At 44.7% G+C, this 24,341-nt stretch overlaps 1 protein-coding gene and 1 long non-coding RNA gene across 14 annotated transcripts; both read right to left on the reverse strand.

Annotated features, from left to right (window-relative positions):
• Positions 1-838: 838 nt before the first annotated feature.
• Positions 839-6,786, reverse strand: LOC123188043 (uncharacterized). Of its 13 annotated transcripts, none has more exons than XR_006494314.1 (8): positions 6,518-6,786; positions 6,241-6,441; positions 5,426-5,819; positions 4,992-5,138; positions 4,233-4,867; positions 3,908-4,084; positions 3,099-3,248; positions 839-1,976 (listed from the first exon to the last, which is right to left on the reverse strand). It is a non-coding gene; the product is annotated as an uncharacterized lncRNA (long non-coding RNA). The 13 variants fall into 13 exon arrangements; XR_006494310.1 differs by having other exon boundaries at positions 3,099-3,815; XR_006494316.1 differs by having other exon boundaries at positions 4,197-4,867.
• A 2,207-nt stretch (positions 6,787-8,993) lies between these two features.
• On the reverse strand, positions 8,994-12,518 carry LOC123188045 (uncharacterized). Its single transcript, XM_044600070.1, has 3 exons — positions 11,102-12,518; positions 10,702-10,931; positions 8,994-10,599 (listed from the first exon to the last, which is right to left on the reverse strand). Exons 1-3 carry the CDS (start codon positions 12,399-12,401, stop codon positions 9,976-9,978), a joined length of 2,154 nt encoding a protein of 717 aa, XP_044456005.1. The 5' UTR covers positions 12,402-12,518; the 3' UTR covers positions 8,994-9,975.
• Positions 12,519-24,341: the final 11,823 nt, after the last annotated feature.

Raw genomic sequence — 24,341 nt, forward strand, 5'->3', positions numbered from 1 at the left:
ACCATATTCAACACATGTTTTTTGTTATTTTATGTGAACACCGAGGCCATCGCCAGCGAGGGTGAGAAGGAGGATAAGCGGCAACACAAATATGATCCCTCGCAAAAATAAAGGAGATGGACCTATTGTGGTCTTGAGTGATGGTTGTTGAGTTAAGAGCGTGTGTTATGTTTTCTTCTCCCGTTGCAACGTCCGGGCTCTTTTGCTAGTGAATAAAAAATGATATGTCTAGATATATATTAGTTTTAGATACATCCTTTTTATCCGATAGACGAAGGGACTACCCTCTATTGTATTGTAATGTATCGAGTCATATACGAGTATACCATCACCTGTGGCAGTTAGTTGATTTTCCTTGTATGTTTCTACGACAAATTGTCACTTTTTCTGTTGTGCCTATAGATTTTAAGGTATGCTGATAAGGTTGTCAAGTTTTTTTTTTAAACTAACAGTTTTGCTAAAGCACATTTGAATGTGCCATAAGTATTGCACATCTAAATCGTATGTCATTGATCTTACATTAAGATTTGTGTGAATATTTTCTTTCTCTTTTTTCTTTTTTTTCTTTATGCTTAATTCATTCACTTAGATATGCAATAAGTAGAGCACATTTAGATATGCCCTAGACACACCCTTAAACTAAACGTGGAGAAAAATTCATTATTGCCTGTCCTCTAAAATCATGTACGTACGACACACCATTTTTTCGGTTTGTAGCTTCGAGCAACAAAGTGCCCATATATTGGTGGCATCAATCACTTTTACCATCTGTAAAGAGTATCTACAGCCAGACTTGACAAACCCGACCCTTCAAACGCCCGCGGACGCGTCTGACAAATTTCCAATCTCACAACCAGGCACCTCAATTAGCATATCTCAAATTCATGCAAACCCATGCAACTACGTAAACGATGTTACATCGTCCAGCTACTATAACATGCCATCGGACTATCAAAATTTGGCATGTTTGGCTATGGTGGTGAAGATTATCCACGGCTGCCCTTGCACTTCCCAACGCCCTTGTCGTCCTTCTCGCGGAAGTACCGGTCGAAGATGGAGTAGGGATCAAGCCGGATCTACTCCATAGCCACAAGAACAATCAAACATGTCCTTAGAGGATTTCCATCTTGTTCTTGATAAGCTGGGACCAAGCAACAGTAATCTCCACCTTAGAGTCACCAATCTCACATATACCTCGACTTATGTTGCAATATTTGGTCCTAAACGTGAGACGGCTTTGCCTACCAATGGCACCAGATTGTGTGTAACTAGTGGTTGGGGCGTGCCCGTGGCGCGCCGCCTGAGAGGTGGTTGTGCGGTGCCAGGTAGGCACACACGCACTTTCTGATTTGTTTTTAGCAATTTGTGTAGCACAGCTGCATTCAAACAATGAGAGCCTCTTGAATGTACATGCAACTGATGATATACTTTATGTATCTGATGACATGATACATTCTATGATCCAACTAACGCCCGATGTGGTCAGCTCGTGCTAGAGATGGCACCGGCGGTGGTGGGGGTCTTCTGTTGCGTGGTCTTCTCAGCAAGCGGCTTCCCTGCTTCTCCACCAACACCTTGTGTAGGTTGAACAGGGACAAGATGTGGTTGTGCTTCCTCCTAACAATCTCCATCTTCCAGTTCTAAAACTTCTCCTCCATCGCGATCTTCTCGCCAACGGCCTTGGTCGCCGCCGCCACTACCGCTAGCGCGTCGTTCAGAGACCTTGTCAGCGGCCTTGCTGTCCATCTCCTGCAGGACATGCTCTTTCCACTACATTCAGTCGGCGGTGTGTACAAGTCCTTCCTGTTCTTTATGATGGCCATAGGTTGAACCGGCTGCAGCATCTGTAGCCACCCGAGGCTGATCATTGGGTTTTTAAATTAGTTTGGAGGTTCCTAGCCGTGGTCATGCGGATAAGCTCTATGCTCACCGCAGATGATGTACTCTGGAGGTTCCTAGCCGTGGTCATGCGCATCCTGTGGTTTGAAAAGCGATTTAGACTTATATAAATTAGACGATGAAGTGAAACAGAAGATGCTGAGACATATATGTGGCAACATTGTTGTAGAACAGTAGAAGTAAGATGTTGGAACATATATGTGGCACCATTGCTGTCTATCTTATTTCAGATGGTGCATATGAAAAGCAAAAAAACAACAACAACAACAACAACAAAGCCTTTAGTCCCAAGCAAGTTGGGGTAGGCTAGAGGTGAAACCCATAAGATCTCGCAACCAACTCATGGCTCTGGCACATGGATAGCAAGCTTCCACGCACCCCTGTCCATAGCTAGCTCTTTGTCGATACTCCAATCCTTCAGGTCTCTCTTAACGGACTCCTCCCATGTCAAAATCGGTCGACCCCGCCCTCTCTTGACATTCTCCGCACGCTTTAGCCGTCCGCTATGCACTGGAGCTTCTGGAGGCCTGTGCTGAATATGCCCAAACCATCTCAAATGATGTTGGACAAGCTTCTCCTCAATTGGTGCTACCCCAACTCTATCTCGTATATCATCATTCCGGACTCGATCCTTCCTCGTGTGGCCACACATCCATCTCAACATACGCATCTCCGCCACACCTAACTGTTGAACATGTCGCCTTTTAGTCGGCCAACACTCCGCGCCATACAACATTGCGGGTCGAACCGCCGTCCTGTAGAACTTGCCTTTTAGCTTTTGTGGCACTCTCTTGTCACAGAGAATGCCAGAAGCTTGGCGCCACTTCATCCATCCGGCTTTGATTCGATGGTTCACATCTTCATCAATACCCCCATCCTCCTGCAACATTGACCCCAAATACCGAAAGGTGTCCTTCCGAGGTACCACCTGGCCATCAAGGCTAACCTCCTCCTCCTCACAGCTAGTAGTACTGAAACCGCACATCATGTACTCGGTTTTAGTTCTACTAAGCCTAAACCCTTTCGATTCCAAGGTTTGTCTCCATAACTCTAACTTCCTATTTACCCCCGCAATCAATAGAAAATATATAGCTGCATAACTTGGTTGTGACAAAATTATTCCTTAAGCAGTGATGTTGTGTTCATGCAAATAAAAATGAAAACCAAGGAGACCTGTCCAAGAACAAAAGATAACTCACCTTCAAATCATTGGTGAAGCTTAACCTTAATTAGTTCTTGAACTGAGCCCTTCTTGCAGATGATCTGCGGCAAGGCCCCAAAAGCATGCTTGATAGCATCCATAGTATCACAATATTCCGGTCGCCAGCATTTCCTGGCTATGCTTTGAACTGTTTTCCAAGCAATCAAATATGAGAGTTCATAATTTGATGTCTGAATGACTGTTATAGAGCTTACCACACTGTTCTTTGTGGAGACAAAATTCATGTTAAAAAATATATATGATTTCAGGACACGGAAAATTCATGAAGCTCCTGAACTAAATGTTGAAAGATACGAATGTAAACCGGTGGCAATTAATCGTGCCAAGGAAGATGCTATGAATATGCACTTTTAACACCTCAGTGGCAGCAACAACTCAGATAAGGTAATATACTTTCTATTCAGTGCATAACTAATACACTCAAAGTTGAAGTTGAAATAACTAAATCAAATGGAAAATGAGGCATGATATTGTTATATAAAAATATCAAAACAGATTGTTCACATGAAACTCAACGGTGGTGAAAGCCTGGAAAGCCAAGTTCATAAAGCCCAAATCCAATGAGTGAAACAAGAGGACCCGCAGATAATGGGGGACAACATTGCGCCAGAGACCACTGAAACCATGGATGATTTGAATCATCATCGCGATTATGAGAGCGCTTTGTGTCCCCCTCATCGTCCGTAGGAATTTTCTTGACAACAACACAAATTTGTTAGCCTCCGTACAGGAACTCGTACATGATGAGAACTTGAGAAGGCAATTCTGCTGGACAGTAATAAGTACCTCGTGAGGATCTGCCTCATTGCCTCAGCATCCGGCCAAGATGATGGAGATGGTTGGCACAATGAAAGTGTTGGAGCCACCCATCACGACGTGGAGACGAGACCCCAAGAAGGTTTGCAGTAAGGTGTTTATGCCGACGACGAACAGGAGCGTCTAGATTACCCGAGCTTTCTCCTCCTGACAGAAATTCAGGGAGTGTCTATCATTTATATGCGCGGCATATTCAGTGCCAGCTTAGTAGTACTTTTTTAGAGATATCAAATTCATGTGTCAAGTGAATATAACCAACATTTGGTAGCGCACAAATAAAGAGCTGAGGGCTCACATTTCCACCTCCCATTTGAGGAACAAGCATCGTTGGTATGATGATGCTGGTGTCCAACATGACTATGAAATGTTGAAATCCTTACAAGCACAAGAGGAACATCAACTTATATACTATTTGATTAATATGAGTACATCAACTTATATACTATTTGATTAATATGAGTAGTACATACTATCAATTGCATAAAAGCATGTGCAGCTGAAAGGCCTTTTCATTATAAATAAATTCAAGATCAATGAACCAGCAAAAGAATTTGTTTCCAACAAAAAACTTTCTCTACTGAAAATATGAAGACTGATGTGCATCGACAACAACAAAAATAGGTCAGTAATCAGCACACATGATGCAGTGGGAAAGAAAGCCTGGACATGAAACAACAAGTACGAGCAAAAACTGAGGACAGTGAAGGACAAGCACGGAATGTAAGAGGGAAACTTTCAAAGAGCAAATCAAGAGGCCCCTGAGGCGGGGTGAAGCAGAGCACGGTACGCCATGGCGGTGAGCTGGTGATGCAGAAAGACACGCTGGGCAGCTGCTCCTTGAGCGGATGCCGCTGCAGCTCGTCGGCCTTGGGCGGCGGGGCGGCTGCCATCTTCCTCCTCCTCCCTTTCCGGCTTCAACCTCCCAAGAAACTATGTACATACCATGTTATACATCAGATATGTTTTCCCCCCAAATTTCCTTACATGGTACATGGAGAAATCTTTTGGAACAACCAAAAGCCGCGAGCAGGGGAATTAAGCAAATAAGACCTACATGTCCCAGGCGCTGCTCCATCATGAGGAGCACAGCTACCTTGGCCGTGTTTCCGGCAACAGTGTCATCGAGTAATAAGCGGACCTCTTCAGGAGAAGACATGTTACATATCATGATTCCATCGCATAAATCTTCAAAATCTAAAACCTACAAAAAGACCAAAGAGAATTAGTTCGAAGAACACACTGAAATTTGCCTCACCTTACATGCACACAACATTTGTGATCTATCTCTTTTTTTCGGGCGTGTGATCTATCTCCTTGAAAATTAAAATATATGCCTCATCATATTTCCTTCTCTTTAGTACAAACCTTGACCATGATCATGATCACTAATTCAGATTTTGTATACTGCAAGTTCATGCTAGCACCAGGTATTCATTTGTAATATGGATCAAGCAAGAGAGAGAGAGTGAGAGAGGATTGGGAACATACTAACAGAGGATGTGAACAGACGAAAGGGGCAACCTCAATTCCTCGGTCCTCCAGAGCCGCCATCAAAAAGGGGCAGAGATGGTGGGGTCGACCTGCCGTTGCCGTGCGATGGACGAACGGTAGCGACCATGTCGTGGGCGGCCCTCTCTGCAGCCCGCACGTCTATCTCTGCAACCTGTGTTCCTTGTGCCGAGGTGGCCATTGCGGGCGCTCATATATTACAAGAAGATAATTCAACAAACCATCAAAATTAGCAGTATACTGTATCTTAGAGAAGAAGAAAAAAGCTCTATGTACTAGATCTGCAGTACAATCACCTGACGAAGAAGATCAGCCGCAGTTAAGGAACTTTGATGAACTATCTACATGTGTTCTCTTCTCCTCAGTCTGCAGGCTTCACAAACAAAGAGCGAAGGCAAAGAGATCATGATCATTTCTGAAGAAAAATAATTTCAAAGCAAAAGTGAGCTTGTTCATTGTCTTCACACCATTCAAATGTGTCAACTTGTATTCAACTATAACATCTAAGCATTACTAATTACATAGAGTAGTGGGACTGGTAAAGAAACTTTATTTTTCATTGTCCTCTAATCATAACGAATTGCATAGAGTGGCTGTCATCTTAAAAAATACGATTCTTTATCATGTAAACATAACAAAGTACACAGTAGCAGTCAGATTGATAAAAACTGGGGGGATGAGATGATGCTTCACGGCTACTGTTTGACAGTTAAATTAACAATAGAACCCATTTATTATTCCAATCAAAGAGGTAAACAACTGTAATCCGATAGAGGATATGGCTAGGTCTGTACCAAAAGGGGCCGGAGGTGCAGCAGATCCTTGCTCGAGCCGGAGGCGGTCAGTACGAACCTACCATACCCCGACAGAGGGAGGGGAGTGGGGGCGCACCTTGTTGATCTCCATGGCGTCCCGAGAGAGGGTGGCAGGGCGTAGGACCGGCGCGAGATCGGCGCCAGGGCAGTGCGAGCTCGTGCACCAGCTGTCCCCTCCGGCTAGCAGAGACGCGGTTAGCATGAAGAAGAACAAAAGAGCAGAGAGCTAGCGGCGAGCAAATCGGCGGCGGCTCACCTTGGCTTGATCTCCTCATCCACGTTTCCCTCCGCTGCAGTTTGCCGCAGCTCACGCTCGTCCGATTGAGCACCAACGAGGAGGAAGGGACGGAGCGCGAGCGTAGGCTGGAGGCAGTGGAGCTCGGGGCGGGAGAGGAGAGGGCACGAGCACAGGGGAGGGCGGCGGCGACGCTAACCCTAGCTGTCGGAAGAAAAGGAAAAAAGGACGCTGGGTTGCGACTTGCGAGGGGAAAAGGCACTGGTTTTTTTCTCTCCACATTCGGTCCAGTAAATCTCGGTACAGTAAATCAGGACAGGTGAACTGATTTTCCGTCGACTTACATAACCGTGTAACAAACTTAAACCTTGTTTGGATTCCGCACGAAAAACATGGATAAGTAGGATTCAGTTTCCACAAAACCAGTAATATGCGTTTTCTGAAAAACGACTAATAGTTGTTTTTGTGAAAATATGATTGTAGAAACTCACGGCAACTGATTTCTCCTTCCGCATCAAATTCATCAGCACGGTTTGTGCCTTACCGCACCTGAAACTCATTCAAAGCCACCGGCTGGCATGCACGCCGATTGACTTTGAGCACAAGCACTCTACCGTCGGCCTGGTCGAGCGGGAGCGGCCACCGTCGTTCACGCGCGGCAACTCGTTGAAGGGAAGCGGCCGCCGTCGTGCACGCACACCGAGGCGTCGAGTAAAAGCGGCCGCCGCCGTGCGCGAACGCCTGAGTCGTCAAGGGGAAGCGGCCGCTGCCACCGTTCGCATGTGTCGTGTTGTGTAGAGCAAGTGGTCGCCGCCGAGCGCGAACTCCTGAATCTCTAGGGGAAGCGGCGGCTGCGCACGGCGAGCCGTTGAGTGGAAGTCGTTGCCGTCGTCCGCACTTCAGCGGCATCCCCTTGGTGAAGCCTTCAATGAAGGAGAGAGGAGCAGCAATCGGCGTCTAGGCCCTGATTCATCTAGGGTCGAAAAGGATGGAGCAGCGATGTCAGCGAGCAAAGGAAGGAGGAGGAAACAGAGAGGGCCGAGGAGGAACTCGAGGGGAGCAGTTGCATATACGTACTTCAATGGATAAGCAATGGCGGCCAATTTGGGGAAAGTGGCGAGCAAAGATTAACGAGTCACGGGGCTATCTACTTTCCTGCCAAACATAGTTTTTCATAAACTGATTATTCATAAAAACGTAGATAAAATCGACTTTCCTATAAATCAGCTTAAAACGCATTTTTTATAATCCCATCGCCAATCTCCTCTATCCAAACAACCACTTATTGGGTTTAATTCGATTGGTTCCCGCGCTTGTCACATCCTTTTTGCACGTCCTCTGGCTCTTGCCCGTGGTGCTTTCTTTTGCTTCATCAGCCACAGTGCCAGTCAGACGGCTCACACACATGCACGCGCATGCACCGTACTGGTTGACTTACACCAAGGTTTGAAAATACCCACGTTAAACCAACCGAATGACACAAACAGAAGGTCCACAGGTCATTCAACAAGAAAAGACAGAGAAAAGGTAACAAAATTTACCATGCAGTCAACTGATCCAACGACCAACAACAAAAGTCAAACGCCATCAGACGGACACGAACAATGAGCGCGGGAGGAGCTCTATGGAGGAGGGTCAGCTAGCATCCTTATATGTTAGAATAAGTTCACTCATTTTGCTCTGTAGTTTATAGTGAAATCTTTTAAAAGACTTATATTTAGGAACGGAGGGAGTATGTTTCTACTACAAATTGTCACTTTTTCCTGCTGTGCCTATGGATTTAAGTTTTGAACAGAGGTATGCTGATAAGGTTGTCAAGTTTTTCCTGTAAACTAAACATGGAGAGAGATTTAGTATTGCCTATACTCTAAAATCATGCACAACACAACATTTTTTTCAGTTTGTAGCTTCGAGCAACAAAGTGCCCATATACTGGTGGCACCAATCACTAGTTCCACTAATACCATTTATTAACTCCCAGAACCCTACCCTGCCACCTGTAACCTGTGGGTAACTAGAAATAGAGGATTATTTTTATTTCACTTTTGAAGGGAAGCACAGCCAGAGCCCATGCCGAGAAGGAAGTTATGAGAACCACTAAAAGTTGAGGTCACAAACCATCTTTCTGGTGGCTGGGGAGCTAATTAAGGTTTTCACAAACAAAACAGTATACGTTACTGACATGGCATATTCATAGTATCAACACATTTTGCACAGCATGACTGCTGAATAATCAAAATAGAAACATCACTTCACACAGCATAATAATAGATTTTAGTAGGCACAAATAGTCGGATAACATTAGGTGGATACACAAACAGTTGGACATACTATAGCTAATCAATACACAAATACATCAACAGTTTCGCAACCCACATGCAAGACAAGAACAGATAAAATGGGCGGGAGTGAATCATAGTCCATAGCATCCATGCCACAAGAACCATTGTCCTTAGAGGATCTCCTTTGCAAAAATAAAGGAGATGGACCTATTGTGGTCTTGAGTGATGGTTGTTGAGTTAAGAGCGTGTGTTATGTTTTCTTCTTCCGTTGCAACGCCCAGACTCTTTTGCTAGTGAATAAAAAATGATATATCTAGATATATATTAGTTCTAGATACATCCTTTTTATCCGATAGACGAAGGGACTACCCTCTACTGTATTGTAATGTATTGAGTCATATACAAGTATACCATCACATGTGGCAGTTAGTTGATTTTCCTTGTATGTTTCTACGACAAATTGTCACTTTTTCTGTTGTGCCTATGGATTTTAAGGTATGCTGATAAGGTTGTCAAGTTTTTTCTTTAAACTAACAGTTTTGCTAAAGCACATTTGAATGTGCCATAAGTATTGCACATCTAAATCGTATGTCATTGATCTTACATTAAGATTTGTGTGAATATTTTCTTTCTCTTTTTTCTTTTTTTTTCTTTATGCTTGATTCATTCACTTGGATATGCAATAACTAGAGCACATTTAGATATGCCCTAGACACACCCTTAAACTAAACGTGGAGAAAAATTCAGTATTGCCTGTCCTCTAAAATCATGTACGTAGGACACACCATTTTTTCGGTTTGTAGCTTCTAGCAACAAAGTGCCCATATATTGGTGGCATCAATCACTTTTACCATCTGTAAAGAGTATCTACAACCAGACTTGACAAATCCGACCCTTCAAACGCCCGCGGACGCGTCTGACAAATTTCCAATCCCACAACCAGGCACCTCAATTAGCATATCTCAAATTCATGCAAACCTATGCAACTACGTAAACGATGTTACATCGTCCAGCTACTATAACATGCCATCGGACTACCAAAATTTGGCATGTTTGGCTATGGTGGAGAAGATCATCCACGGCTGCCCTTGCACTTCCCAACGCCCTTGTCGTCCTTCTCGCGGAAGTACCGGTCGAAGATGGAGTAGGGATCAAGCCGGATCTACTCCATAGCCACAAGAACAATCAAACATGTCCTTAGAGGATTTCCATCTTGTTCTTGATAAGCTGGGACCAAGCAACAGTAATCTCCACCTTAGAGTCACCAATCTCACATATACCTCGACTTATGTTGCAATATTTGGTCCTAAACGTGAGACGGCTTTGCCTAGCAATGGCACCAGATTGTGAGTAAGCTTGTATGACAAATCGCAGGTTATGTCCCAGTTCTACAGAAACAACTTGCCTTGACAGATCAATGTAACCAGCTGAGCCCATTGGCATTTCTCCATCAAATTCATGAGAATCAACCAACACAACATGCCTGGATAGGGGGTCCTTAACTTCCTGTGGTGGTGAGGAGCACATAATCCGGCCGCCGTATTCAAAAGGTGATGGCCGCCCTTCAACAACACGGACACTCAAGATAGTAGCTTGGACGGTTTCTGTAAGTCGCTCAAAGCTTAACTCTACCGTGCAAAAGGAGTTGCTAAAGAGCGCTCTATCTGAACCTTCACGATCACCAGGGTAAGTCTGGAAGTGACTGATCAATGCTTTGTCACCAGACCATGTTGTGCCCTTTACTTTGAGTTGGATTTCGAAGTCAACATTGTCCACAGCCACAATCACACCAGATGGGCCAGTCAGGTGCAAAAAAGGATCCTGCAAGGATCATAATCGTCAGTATAGTTGAATGCAACAAACAACGACAGAAGAAGAAAAAGAAGGAGAAAATGAAGAACAAAATGGAAGACCGTATATTACCTCTAGAGTGAGTTCTTGGTAGTCATCCCTTTGCCGAGCGAAGAGAATGTTACGGTTGTGATCTACGGCATCTCGGGCAGCGACGACCCCGTAGACATAGAGTGGCCACTTCAACTTTCCCTTTGTTTCAACAATCTTGACAGAGTAGATCTGCAAGGCGCTCACAGTGGTAGCAGTGTAGGGGATCAGTCCCAGCGTGCAATGTGTAAAGTGCATAGGACTCAATAAGGCTGCAGCACCAAATTAATACAAGTGTTAGCCATGTTCCAACATGAATTACTTACTTATATGCAATGAATGAAGGAAGGAAGGACGGAAGGGAGGGGGGATCTGCTTGCATTGCCATTGTTGGAAGATGAATACGATGAGAAGGAATCAATGGGTGTTTAAGTTTACTTACTCATGTCTTCGAAGTCACTGCGGTCTCCCCATGCAGATTCCCAGCCTTTACGGCGTCTAGCAAACAACCTGTCCTCCATCTCCATCTCCTCTGCCTCGTCCTGATGTGAGACAGAGATCCAGTTTGGCGTGTCCTTATCATCCTGCTCCTGGACTTTGAGAAAGTTGGCTTGCATCTCTAATAGCAACTTCTCAAATTGGTCAGCCATCGCTAAATCCTCCGGGGTCATCTTCCCCTCGTCCTCCTCCTCACATTCGAGCATCTTCAAATATTTGCGCATCTCCATGGTCATACCCCGCACTTCATGCTCCTCATCGGAATCCAGCACCATCACCACTGCCTTTGTGCTTGATTTGCTTTCATTGCTTGATTTGCCTTCATTGCTTGAATTGCCCTCATCCATCATCCTCGACGCATGTGTCTCCGTGCTTGATTGGCCTTCATTGCTTGATTTGCCTTCGCTGCTTGAATTGCCCCCGTCCATCATCCTCGACGCATGCGTCTCCGTGCTTGATTGGCCTTTATCTGTCATGGGATCAATCATCTCCATGTACTCCTTGTTACTCTGGTTCTCGTAGGAGTGGACAGTCGCCTGGTCGCAAAGGCCACTTATAGGATCCGCTGCCACGAAATGTACATCCTCCTCATCAGTCATCTGGCCATCAGGACAGTAGGCAGCCATCTGCGGCGTTTCCATGTTTGGTTTACAAAGGCCCGTTGTCAGATCTGTTACCGATGCATCCACATGTTGCTTGGTTCCCTGGTTCTCAAAACAGTGGGTGCTGGATTTGCTTTTGTCCTCCTCGGTCCTCTGGTCCTCAACATTTTGGTCAGCCATCTTTTTATCTGCATTCGCGGTTGAATGTAATATATCCAGGGAGATCTTAGATAACCTCTGCGCGGCGTTTAACTGATCGAAGACCTTGTAATAGGAGATAACGGGGACACTAATTTTGGCCAGAATAGATGCCATGGATGCCATCTCGTCGCACAAGGCATCCGTCCGTTGCAATATATGACTGAATAAGCAGTTTAGGCGCTCGCCCTCGTCCTCACCGCCGTGGGGCAAATATACATGCTCGGAGTTGGATATGAATCCGGACGTGATCTCGCTCCTCAGGGACATGATCTTCCTCGCGATCTCAGGGTCGAATTGAAGAATGTCAGACTGCTTCTCCCTGAGCAAGTTCGCCAGGGATGCAATCTCCATGCTCAGGATCTCTGCTTCGGAAGGAACTTGCAGCTTCCGATCCATCTCCCGAGGCGTCCTCACCTCTCCTCCCCCGCCGCCACCCGCCATCGATCTCTCTTCTCTTACTTTTTTGGTTGATTGAGATTGCTAACCAGGCTTGCCGTCTGGTATTCTCGCCGCCGCCGCCGCAGTCTCCGCCTCCGCCAAACTTAGGGTTTCTATGAGGAACGAACGGGGGCCGATTCTTTACGCTTATACAGTATTCATCTCACGCTCGACTCCGGCTCGGCCCGGCCCAGACAATCGAGACGGGCACGGGACACCGGCTCACTCGGATTTGCAAAGTGAGACAGTAGCCAAACTCGGATTTGCCTAAGAAAACAAAGCCAGACTCAAAAAAAAAGGCAACTTTTTTTTTTCTGTAGCCAGTGCGGGTGGGGTGGGGAAGCTCCTGGCCAAATATCATTTCACGCTTGAACCAACTCTACTGACTCCCGTCCCTTTTCGAAAAAACCCCTCTAATAGCTCTCGTATCCGTGAACCAACCTGTGCCATCAGAGTTTAAGTCATACACTTAATATTGGTGCTCGCATTACTTATGTATTTATTTCAGCCTTTCCGCGATATTCGTTCAATAGGAGGAGACGTTCCCGTCAACTGCAAGGCGTCCGTGATGACTTCGTAAAATCTCAAGATGCTATACCGTCTCAATTTCTCAGATGTCCTCACAGGGGTAGGATGTGTGTGTGCGCGTATACGCGCCTTCATAAGAGTGAGTGTATGCTCATGCATGTAAGCGACTTTAGTTGTACCGTGTTCAAAAAAATAGCTCATGTGTCCCTAAAAAATTACCGTATCGAAAGTTGGGCGGAAAAAAAAGCCTCCAGCCGCTTTCGTAAATTCAAATTTTTATATGGATCTCTTATGATCACCTTCCTTGTCACTTACATTTGGCAGAAGATGGTCTTCTTGTATAATTTTGACGAGTGAATAACCGCCTAAAACTTTACTGGAGATGAGCCTTGTGTCGCGTCGGGCTGCCACGTTGCTGATGTCGCCACCCTGTCGTGCGAGCCCGCCGCCTCCCTTGCCCCATGCCGTTGTGAGGCCGCCACTGCCCCGTCTCCTACCTTTGCCCCGTGAGGTCATGTTGCCATGAGGCCGCCGCCAGGTCACGCCGCGACAAGGGCTCTCACCGCCAAGTCGCGCCACCGCCCCCGGAACCCGCCTCCTCTCCCCTACGCCGTAAGGCTGCATCGTCGCTAGGTCACGCCACCTCACTGCTCCGCAAGCCGTTGCCACGTCGTCTCACTAACTTGTGGGCCCAGCGTCATGTCACTAACTTGCGGCCCAACACAGTTTAGTAAGAAATAGAAAAAAAGGATATTAGGGGAATAAGTTTTATGAAAACTTCATCTAATTTATACCGCCATCCCGTAAAACGACTTTTACGGGATGATTTTTACATGAGCTATTGGAGTTGCTTTGAGGCGCCAAATAGAGGCCAATTTTTTTTGAGAATCTCTTTTTTTTAGAAAATTTTGATAATCTGATAAGGCCAAACTTTACAGTGCGCACACCTCCCTTTTTGCTAGATCTAAGTGGGCTTGCAGGCCATTATATTTCCTCCCACCGATTTTTGGGGTTGGGTTTTATGTGGTTTTGTTTTTCCCTGGTTTTTGCTTGGTATTTTCGTATTATTATTTTTTCTATTTTTATGTTTTCGTTTTATCATTTAAAAATGCATGATATGTTTTCAATTCTGTGTTTTTTTTGGAAACTGCAAACTTTTCTTAATTTTCAGGAACATTTTCAAATCCATGAAATTTTCCCTTTCACAAAATTTTTAAAACCCATTAAAAATTTACAGGTGGTAATTTATTTCAAATTCATGAATATTTTTTAAATTCAAGATTTTTTAAAACTTATGAACATTTGTAGATTCATAAACTTATTTTAAAGTCCATTATTCTTTAAGAAAATATGAATATTTTATGAATTTGTGAACATTTTAAAATTTATGAACAATTTTCGAAATTGTGAAAAAACGTGAAATAATTTCAATACATGATTTTCTAAAATATAGTCTTTTCTCGAATTCATACACTTTTTTCAATTTGTAAACTTTTAAAACTCTATAAAAAAAAGCTCCACGCAAAAAAACTCTACAAAAAAGCATAGCTAGTTTTTTACAAGCCAGAGTTTTTGTTTTCTCAAGTCTGAGCCAACATAACGAGCATGACGAGAGCAGGTTGATATTGAGCTGCGGCTCATTTTTTATGCGCGTGAGCGGCAACATGCAACTCAGCGGGTGCCCCTGTATCTCGCCTTCAGCGAGAGGGCAGGAACCCTCGCTGAGGCTTTGTTTGGTAGAAGAGTTTTTGAGAGGTTTTGGGAGGAGGGGATTTGGGAGGATTTGGTGAATCCCTCCCTTCCACCCAATCCCCTTCATTCCCCAATCCCCCTCCAGCCAAAATTCCCTTTGTAGAAAAAATGCATTTGGTTGACAGGGTTTGCCATTTTTGTGATGACAATTCACAGTGATCTCTCTTTATATGTTTCTCAGATTCAGTATAGTAAGCCCCAAATTTTCTACATTTGCAGAACAAGTCTCACACTTTCATGACCTTATGTAACTTCATTAAAAAGAGAAAAAAAACTTCATTTGCAGCTAAAATTTAGCCCAATTTGCAGTATGCCACTGAAAGTTACTGGTTCTGAACTTCAAATACCTACACTAAACATTTGACTATAAAATTGTACGAAAGAAAACTATATGCAAAGTTCAGGAAGCTAGTTCAGTATAGTACTAAACTAGCATGTATTCATTATACTACATGTTCCAGTGACCCCTGTGCCCAACAGTCCATCCGTGCAGTTCATAACATTTTTAAATTTAAACCGTTCATGCACCTCACAGCGTTTGGACAAGGAAACAAGTCCTGATCTAACAAGGACAGAAACAAGGAAACAAGTCCTGATCCAATACGGGTAGAATAAAGGACATCATATCTTCATCATCCTCGCTTCTCCTCTTCCTAATTCGATCGATAATCTCAGAGTTCATCTTGACACTAAAACTAGAATCAGGAAGCAACAAATAAGAACTATATTCATAAGACATACATAATGATCTAGAATATTATATCATCAGTGTGCCAAGATGTGCAATGACCAAGAGCTATCAAGTATGATATACTACTTCGGCAAAGAAACAAGCTCAAGAGGCCAAGAAGCTTATGTAGCTTACCGAAGTTTGGCGTGGCAACAGGTTCCCAAGAAGGAGGTAACTCGTCCACCCCAACAAGGATCCAAGCGGTAGGATGTGAAAATAAGAGTCAAACACATTTCATCATAAGTATTATAAGTAGCAGAATTTCATCATTATTTTTAATCTGACGACACACACATTTGAATAGAAACATCATAGGATGGTTTGTTCCAATGCATGCAGAAGATGGACAATTAGAATCAAGACCAAAATCAAAGAGACTTTTCCCTTGAATAAACAACAGCAATCAGGTATAAACTACATTCATTTCATCAGGTCAATTCACTGGCAAGGGAAGTAACAGGTTTACGCTTGTTGAATCCTAATTATTCTACATAGATTTATAAACTGTGCAAAAATATATAGCCTAAACTCTAGCTTGCAGATATGGTTCCCTAGATTACAAGGATGTAGTAAATGAAAGAAATATTAAGATACAACAATGCTAGGAACAAAAGAGACACGTCCTATATGCAACTGAATGTTTGCTGCAAACATTTATAGCCTAAACTTAATGCTAGTTCTTTTCTGGGCCGCACCGCTCATTCCATTCATAGGCTTCGATTACATGGGCTGAGCAGTTTGTTGCTACAACACACTAAGATTACATGGGCTTCAATGGTATAGACACCTCCAAAGTCTCCAAGTAGATTAAAATCAAATATGAGCAGAAATTGCAATCTTGTAAAAGCAGTGCACTAGCCAGTGAGTTCTAATTGCGGATGACTTCACACTACTAAGTGGTGACTGCGATCATGTACTTTTCTATAGCAACTCTTTCTTTCTTCATAAGAACAAATACTGTAAACCATCTTTTGTCTATCTGCATCCTATTTTGTACTAGTGTAGTTGTTATCATGGTACATCTGAGAGTAAGAATCGTTTACTAACAATTGCAAGAGTTGAAAGTAAAGATTGGAAACAGGAAAAACAGATACGCATCTCCCTTTTGAACGTGTTGCAATCAAGAGTACTGCTGCATTGGTCTGATATTCGGGTTGAAACTTTGCAGGTATCCTACTAATGGCGACAAGCAAATGTTGGCCAAGCAGACGGGCCTAACAAAGAATCAGGTAAGCAGCAAAGCTGGTCACTGTTGCCGCTACCATGTCATTTTGTTTTTGGAGCTTGGTTGACATGTTGGGTTAATAATGGCGGTGCAGGTGTCGAACTGGTTCATCAACGCGAGGGTGAGGCTGTGGAAGCCAATGATGGAGGAGATCCACAACTTGGAGATGAGGTAGGTCCACAAGCACCCGCCGCACGACAAGGGCCAGCAGCACGGCATCCACGGCCAGTCTCACCAGCACTCGTCGCAGCAGCAGCACCAGCAGTGCAGCGGCAATCGCTCCTAGCCCGGCGACTCGCACCCCGGCAGATTGAGACAAATCTCGACCTCTAGGGTTAGGGTAGAAGAGGAGCTAGAAGAGGACGACGTTCTTGGCAAGCTAGCTGGGTAGGAGACGCCGTTCTTGGCGTGCTTGCCGGTGAGGACGAGGCGGACGGAGGGTGTGCGGGAGGTGGCAGCCATGGAGAGGATGGGGAGGGGAGGGGCTGCGGTTACTAACCACCGGGGAGAAGTCCAGTATGCCGGAGGAGATCGCCGGCGTCGAGGCGGCGAGGCGGCGCGGCGTCTTGGGGAGGAGTCGGCGGCAGCGTCTCGGGAGGAGCCGTCGGCGGTGCCTCGGATCGAGCGGCGGCGCGAGTCGGGCGAGCAAATCCTCGAGGGGGGCCTCGAGGGTTCTAAAGCGCGCGGAAACTGATGGATCGACGGGGAATCGAGAGGGTTGGGCCGTCGAAACCCCGGGTACCAAATGGGCCAACGGGTATTTGCGAGGATTCTGGGCCACGCGAGGAATACCGGCTCGAAACCCTCCCAATCCACGCGAAACAAACGAGGCTTGAAGGGGAGACCGACATGGGCGTGCCCACGAGCGCTGGAGGCCACATGTTTTTTTTCTTCTGTTTTTAAGTTTCTCTTTCGTTTTTTGCTTTATTTTTGTAATTTAGTTTATATTTTAGAATAATATAAAATACATATATCATAAAAAAATTGTACATAAAACATTTGGGAAATGTTGACCAAATATTTCAAAAATGTTAAATGCATATAGAGAAAATGTTTATCACGTTTACGAAAAATATATACAAAAAAGTATAAGTGTATAAAATAATCTGATCATGTATTTTAAAAAAGTTAATCAAGCATTTGAAAAAATGTTGAACAAGTGTTTGAAAAATATTAAGCAAGCATTTGGAAAATGTTAAATGTGTATTGAAAAATGGTTACCATGTATTAAAAAATGATGAAACAAATTTGATCATGTATATAAAAATGTTAAACAAGCATTTGAAAATGTTGAACAAGTATTTAAAAATGTTAAATGTATATAGAAAAAATGTTGGCTATGTAGTAAAACAGATGAAAAAATCTCATGTATACAAAAACGTTAATGAAGCAATTGAAAAAAAATGTTAAACACATATTTCAAAAATATAAATCTAGCCTTTGAAAAATGTTAAATGTGATTAGAAAAAATGTTAAATGTGTTTTGAGAAAGTGTTAATATTGCATTTAGAAGTTGTTAATCAAGCATTTGAAGAATGTTAAATATGCATAAAAAATGTTGACCATGTATGAAAAAATGTCGATCTTGTATTTGAAAAATGTTAATCAAGCATTTGATAGTTTGAAAGTGTGTATAGGAAAAATGTTGATCATGTATTAAAAAAATGTTAATCAAGCATTTGATTTTTAAATGTATATAAAAAATGTCGACCATGTATTATTAAAATGTTAAATTTGTATTTGAAAAATGTTAAACATGTATTAGAATAATGTTGTTGACATATACAAAAAATGTTGAATGAAAACGAAAACAAACAAAGGATACCATAAAAAATGAAAACCGAAGAAGAAACAAAAAACAAAGAGAAGAAGTAATAAAAAACAAATAAACAAGTGCAACAAGAATGAAAAACGGAGAAGAGAAAAGAAAAGAAAGAACAAAAAACAGAAAAAGGAAACAAAACTAGAGAAAACCGGCTCCACTCACTTCAAGTAGATCGTGCCCTTATACATAATCACAAATTATCCCCTCACGTGTTGGCTTGTAGCACTGGTTATCTTCACGACGACCACAGATCGATCCCTCCTACTCCCCTTTTCCCATTAACTCTTTGTGAAAATGGGTCGACCCAGTAACAACCACAACCATGAAAAATCGACGTGAGATTTTCTACGGGCTCGGTTAATGCGAGATATAGACGTCGCACAACTCAGATCCTTAGAGTGTGTTTGCTAGCATGCATGAGCCTGCATGTTCCTTGTTTGATCAACTTTTTGTTGTCTGATAGCGTGCACATGGCCTCCTCAGCCTACATGAGCTCAGCCCAAATAGTCCTTTAGCCTACACGAGGAAAGAACACCCCCACATGTGTGCGCTTCTGAGCATGGCTCGCTTGAATGCTCCCCTCAACCCACGTGTTCCCTCACGACCCAAGAGGCCCGCTAGGGTTACCTTTCCTCCTGATTTCGTCTCACTCCCTAGCTTCTTCCTCCTTCTCAGGAGACACCTAGCTGCACGCTGCCACCTCCCCTTCTCCTTGATGGCAGCCTCCTTGATATGTCTATTTTGCATCATATTTTCCTACTGTTATCTATAATGTTTTTATACATAATAATGCTTTATGAAGTAATTCTAATGCCTTTTTTCTCATAATATGCAAGGTTCACACAAAGAGGAAGAATGCCGGCAGCTAGAATTCTGAACCTGAAAAAGCTACGTCAGAATTACTTATGCTGCACATCTCCAAATGAGCTGAAACTTCACGAAGATTTTTTATGGAATATTTAAGAATTATTGGAGCAAATAGTTGTTGGGGAACGAGAGGGGAGAGTGTGTCCACGTACCCTCGTAGACCGAAAGCGGAAGCGTTTAGTAACGTGGTTGATGTAGTTGAACGTCTTTATGATCCAACCGATCCAAGTACCCGAACGTACGACACCTCCGTGTTCAACACACGTTCGGCACAATGACATCCCTCGAGCTCTTGATCCAGTTGAGAACGAGGGAGAGTTTCGTCAGCACGACGGCATGGCGACGATGATGATGAAGTTACCGACGCATGGCTTCACCTAGCATTACGACGATATGACCAAGGTGTTGAACTATGGAGGGGGGCACCACACACGACTAAGAGATTGTCTGTTGTACTTTGGGGTGCCCCCCTGCCCACGTATATAAAGGAGGGGAGGAGGAGGTCGGCCATAGGGGGGCGCGTGCCATAGGGGAGTCCAAGTGGGATTCCCAATCCTAGTTGGAGTCCCCTTCCTTTCCAAGAGATGGAGAGAGGGAAGGAGGATGAAGGGAGAAGGAAAGAGGGGGACACCGCCCCCTCCCGAGTCCAATTCGGACTGGCCAGGGGGGACTCCCTTGCGTCCCCCCTCTCCTTTCCACTAAGGCCCATGAAGGCCCACCAATTCCCCCCCCCCTCGGGGGGGGGGGGGGGGTCCGGTAACCCCCGGTACTCCAAAACTTATCTGAAACTTCCCGAAACCATTCCGGTGTCCGAATGTAACCTTCCAATATATGAATCTTTACCTCTCGACCATTTCGAACTCCTCATCATGTCTGTGATCTCATCCGGGACTCCGAACAAACTTCGGTCACCAAATCACATAACTCATGATACAAATCGTCATCGAACGTTAACCGTGCGGACCCTACGGGTTCGAGAACTATGTAGACATGACCGAGACACATTTCCGGTCAATAACCAATAGTGGGATCTGGATGCTCATATTGGCTCCTACATATTCTACGAAGATCTTTATCGGTCAAACTGCATAACCACATACGTTGTTCCCTTTGTCATCGGTATGTTACTTGCCCGAGATTTGATCGTCGGTATCATCATACCTAGTTCAATCTCGTTACCGGCAAGTCTCTTTACTCGTTCCGTAATATATCATCCCGTAACTAACTCATTAATCACTTTGCTTGCAAGGCTCATAGTGATGTGTATTACCGAGAGGGCCCAGAGATACCTCTCCGATACACGGAGTGACAAATTCTAATCTTGATCTATGCCAACTCAACAAACACCATCGGAGATACCTGTAGAGCATCTTTATAATCACCCAGTTATGTTGTGACGTTTGATAGCACACAAGGTGTTCCTCCGGTATTCGGGAGTTGCATAATTTCATAGTTAGAGAAACATGTATAAGTCATGATGAAAGGAATAGCAATAAAACTAAACGATCATTTATGCTAAGCTAACGGATGGGTCTTTTCCATCACATCATTCTCTAATGATGTGATCCCATTCATCAGATGACAATATATGTCTATGGTTAGGAAACTTAACCATCTTTGATTAACGAGCTAGTCAAGTAGAGGCATACTAGGGACACTCCGTTTGTTTATGTATTCATACATGTACTAAGTTTCCGGTTGACACAATTCTAGCATGAATAATAAACATTTATCATGATATAAGGAAATATAAATAACAACATTATTATTGCCTATAGGGCATATTTCCTTCAGTCGCCCACATGCACTAGAGTCAATAATCTAGATTACATAGTAATGATTCTAACACCCATGGAGTCTTGGTGTTGATCATGTTTTGCTCGTGAGAGAGGCTTAGTCAATGGGTCTGCAACATTCAGATCCGTATGTATCCTTCTAATCTCTATGTCTCCCTCCTTGACTTGATCGCGGATGGAATTGAAGCGTCTCTTGATGTGTTTGGTTCTCTTATGAAATCTGGATTCCTTCACCAAGACAATTGCTCCAGTATTGTCACAAAAGATTATCATTGGACCCGATGCACTAGGTATTACACCTAGATCGGATATGAACTCCTTCATCCAGACTCCTTCATTTGCTGCTTCCGAAGCAGCTATGTACTCCGCTTCACATGTAGATCCCGCCACGACACTCTGCTTCGAACTACACCAACTGATAGCTCCACCATTCAATATAAATACATATCCGGTTTGTGACTTAGAGTCATCCGGATCAGTGTTAAAGCTTGCATCGACGTAACCATTTACGATGATCTCTTTGTCACCTCCATAAATGAGAAACATATCCTTAGTCCTTTTCAGGTATTTCAGGATGTTCTTGACCGCTGTCCAGTGATCCACTCCTGGATTACTTTGATACCTCCCTGCTAAACTTATAGCAAGGCACACATCAGGTCTGGTACACAGCATTGCATACATGATAGAACCTATGGTTGAGGCATAGGGAATGACTTTCATTTTCTCTCTATCTTCTGCAGTGGTCAGGCATTGAGTCTGACTCAACCTCACACCTTGTAACACAGGCAAGAACCATTTCTTTGACTGGTCCATTTTGAACTTCTTCAAAACTTTATCAAGGTATGTGCTTTGTGAAAGTCCAATTAAGCATCTTGATCTATCTCTATAGATCTTGATGCCTAATATGTAAGCAGTTTCACCGAGGTCTTTCATTGAAAAAAAATCTTATTCAAGTATCCTTTTGTGCTATCCAGAAATTCTGTATTATTTCCAAAAGTCTGTATAAAACCATATGCTTTGATCACACTATCAAAACGTATATTCCATCTCTGAGAGGCTTGCACCAGTCCATAAATGGATCGCTGGAGCTTGCACACTTTGTTAGTACCTTTAGGATCGACAAAACCTTCTGGTTGCATCATATACAATTCTTCTTTAAGATATCCATTAAGGAATGCACTTGTGACATCCATTTGCCAAATTTCATGTAACACCCTGGGAATCATGCAACAGTAATCTCCCTCTAATCGTGGCCATGTCATCATGATTACTATGCAAATGGCCACTTGTCCAAAATCAAAGTAAAATTCATTTTTAAATTGCAAGTCAAATATTTATTTATTCAAACTATAAAACTAAAATGTTCAAATTTTAGTATAAATTCCCCTCATCATTTAACATGTTGAACCAACATCATTTGACTCACCAATTAATCCCTAGAAAATTAATAAATGCTCCAACAACAAATAAAATGCCCTTTTCAAAATAAACAATTATATAAACTTTTCCATATAAAAATGAAACCTTGTGTGTAGCATCCAAAATATTCCATTTGAATTATATGTAAGATATCATGTAGAACTAAATTGGTTTGGACACTGAGATAAATAGAAAATAGTAGCTATGTTTTTACAGAAAAGTAAGAAACTGAAATTGCACTGTGCACATTTGGCCCACTATGAACAGGAGCTAGCCAGCCTAACCCACTTGGCCTATCCCTAACTTCCAGCTACAAAGGCACAGCCTGTGCGTGGTAGCCATCCGGCGGCGCCATGGCCGGATGGCCAACACCCGGCTCTACAGGGGCGCCTGGGAGGGGATAAGGGTGTCTCCCTCGACCCCAAACGAACCCCCAGCCACTTCTCCCCTCCTTTCGCCTCCCTCTTTTGAACTCGAGCTCGGCCGAACCGCAGCCACCATGACCGACCTCGCCCGTGCGCTCTTCGTCGTCCCCGCGCCCTAGGAGGTTGTCCACGAGCTCCGTCGTCGAACACTACGCCCCCTACGCCAACGGACACGAGCTGGTCTCCACCACAGCGCCAGAACGCCGTCTTCTTCAACCTTCGTCCGCCTCGGATCACCAGAGCTTCACCGCTCCGTTCGTCGCCTCCCCTGCGCTACAAAGCCGTCAAGGGCTTTTCTTAGACGCGCGGTGAGCCGCCGTCCGTCCTCCTCTTCCCCCTCCTCGTTTCACCGCCGTAAGCCATCGTTCGCGCTGCCCGGTCTTCGTCCAGTGGCCGCGGTCACCGCGACCGTGACCGCGTCCAGCCCCGCGTCGCTGCTCGCCTACATGTGCTCCTCGAGGTCCCGTGCCCCGGCTCGTGCTTGCCTGCGTCATGTGCGCCCCGCCATGCTTGGAGCCCGTGTGCTCGCTGCTGCGCCCGTGCCACCACACCCGCCGCATCAGCTCGTCGCCGTCGCCGGTATAGTCCACTACTACACGGACCAGGACCACCGGTGGACTCGCCGCACTCCACGCTTTCGCAGTCCCCCATCCGCGAGTCCTCTCGTCGCTGGAAACGACCTGTCGGAGCACCTTCGTCGCGTCGGAAGGTCGCCAGCGTGCACCGCGCCTGCGTGCCCTGCCGCCCCCCAGCCGCGCCAGCCATGCCCTGCCATGCCCCACGCGCCCGAGTTCCCCCGCGCGCGCCTTCAGGCTCCAGTCGCGCACTGCTGCTTCCTGCTCCTGCCCGCTGCTGCTTCCTGCCGCGGCTCTCTACAGCTGCTGCCGCTATCTGCTACTTCCGTTGCTGTGCTGCTCTGCTTCGCTGCCCCGCGCCGCGCTCCCCTTCCCTAACCCCGCCGCCCTACTCCGGTCGTCGACCGCGCGGGCCCTGGCCGCCGGCGCCAGCGCCCGGCTTTTCCCCGTCGCCCTGCCGGGCTATGCCCGCACCCCTGGGGCTCCGCCCCGTTTCGCCCACGCCCCGCTAAGGCCTATGGGCCACTGCCGAGTAGGCCCCACCGGCCTTTTAAAAAAGGAGATTAAAAAAATAATATAAATAAATAAATAAATAATTACTTAATCTTGTTTAATTAACTTTTTAAGTTTAATTAACCTGCTAACTAAACTAGGTTAAAGTGCTATTAGCTATTATGTGTATGACAGGAGGCCCCACCCCCTGTTGACCAGTCAAATGTTCACTGGTCAACTGGGACCCCCTGGACCCTTTGGTCAGCCCCTGGGTGCACTACACTGGGTGCGCTTAGCGTTTTTGTTTTT

This window comes from Triticum aestivum, chromosome 2A (genome assembly GCF_018294505.1).
Source record: "Triticum aestivum cultivar Chinese Spring chromosome 2A, IWGSC CS RefSeq v2.1, whole genome shotgun sequence".
Taxonomy (NCBI): domain Eukaryota; kingdom Viridiplantae; phylum Streptophyta; class Magnoliopsida; order Poales; family Poaceae; genus Triticum; species Triticum aestivum.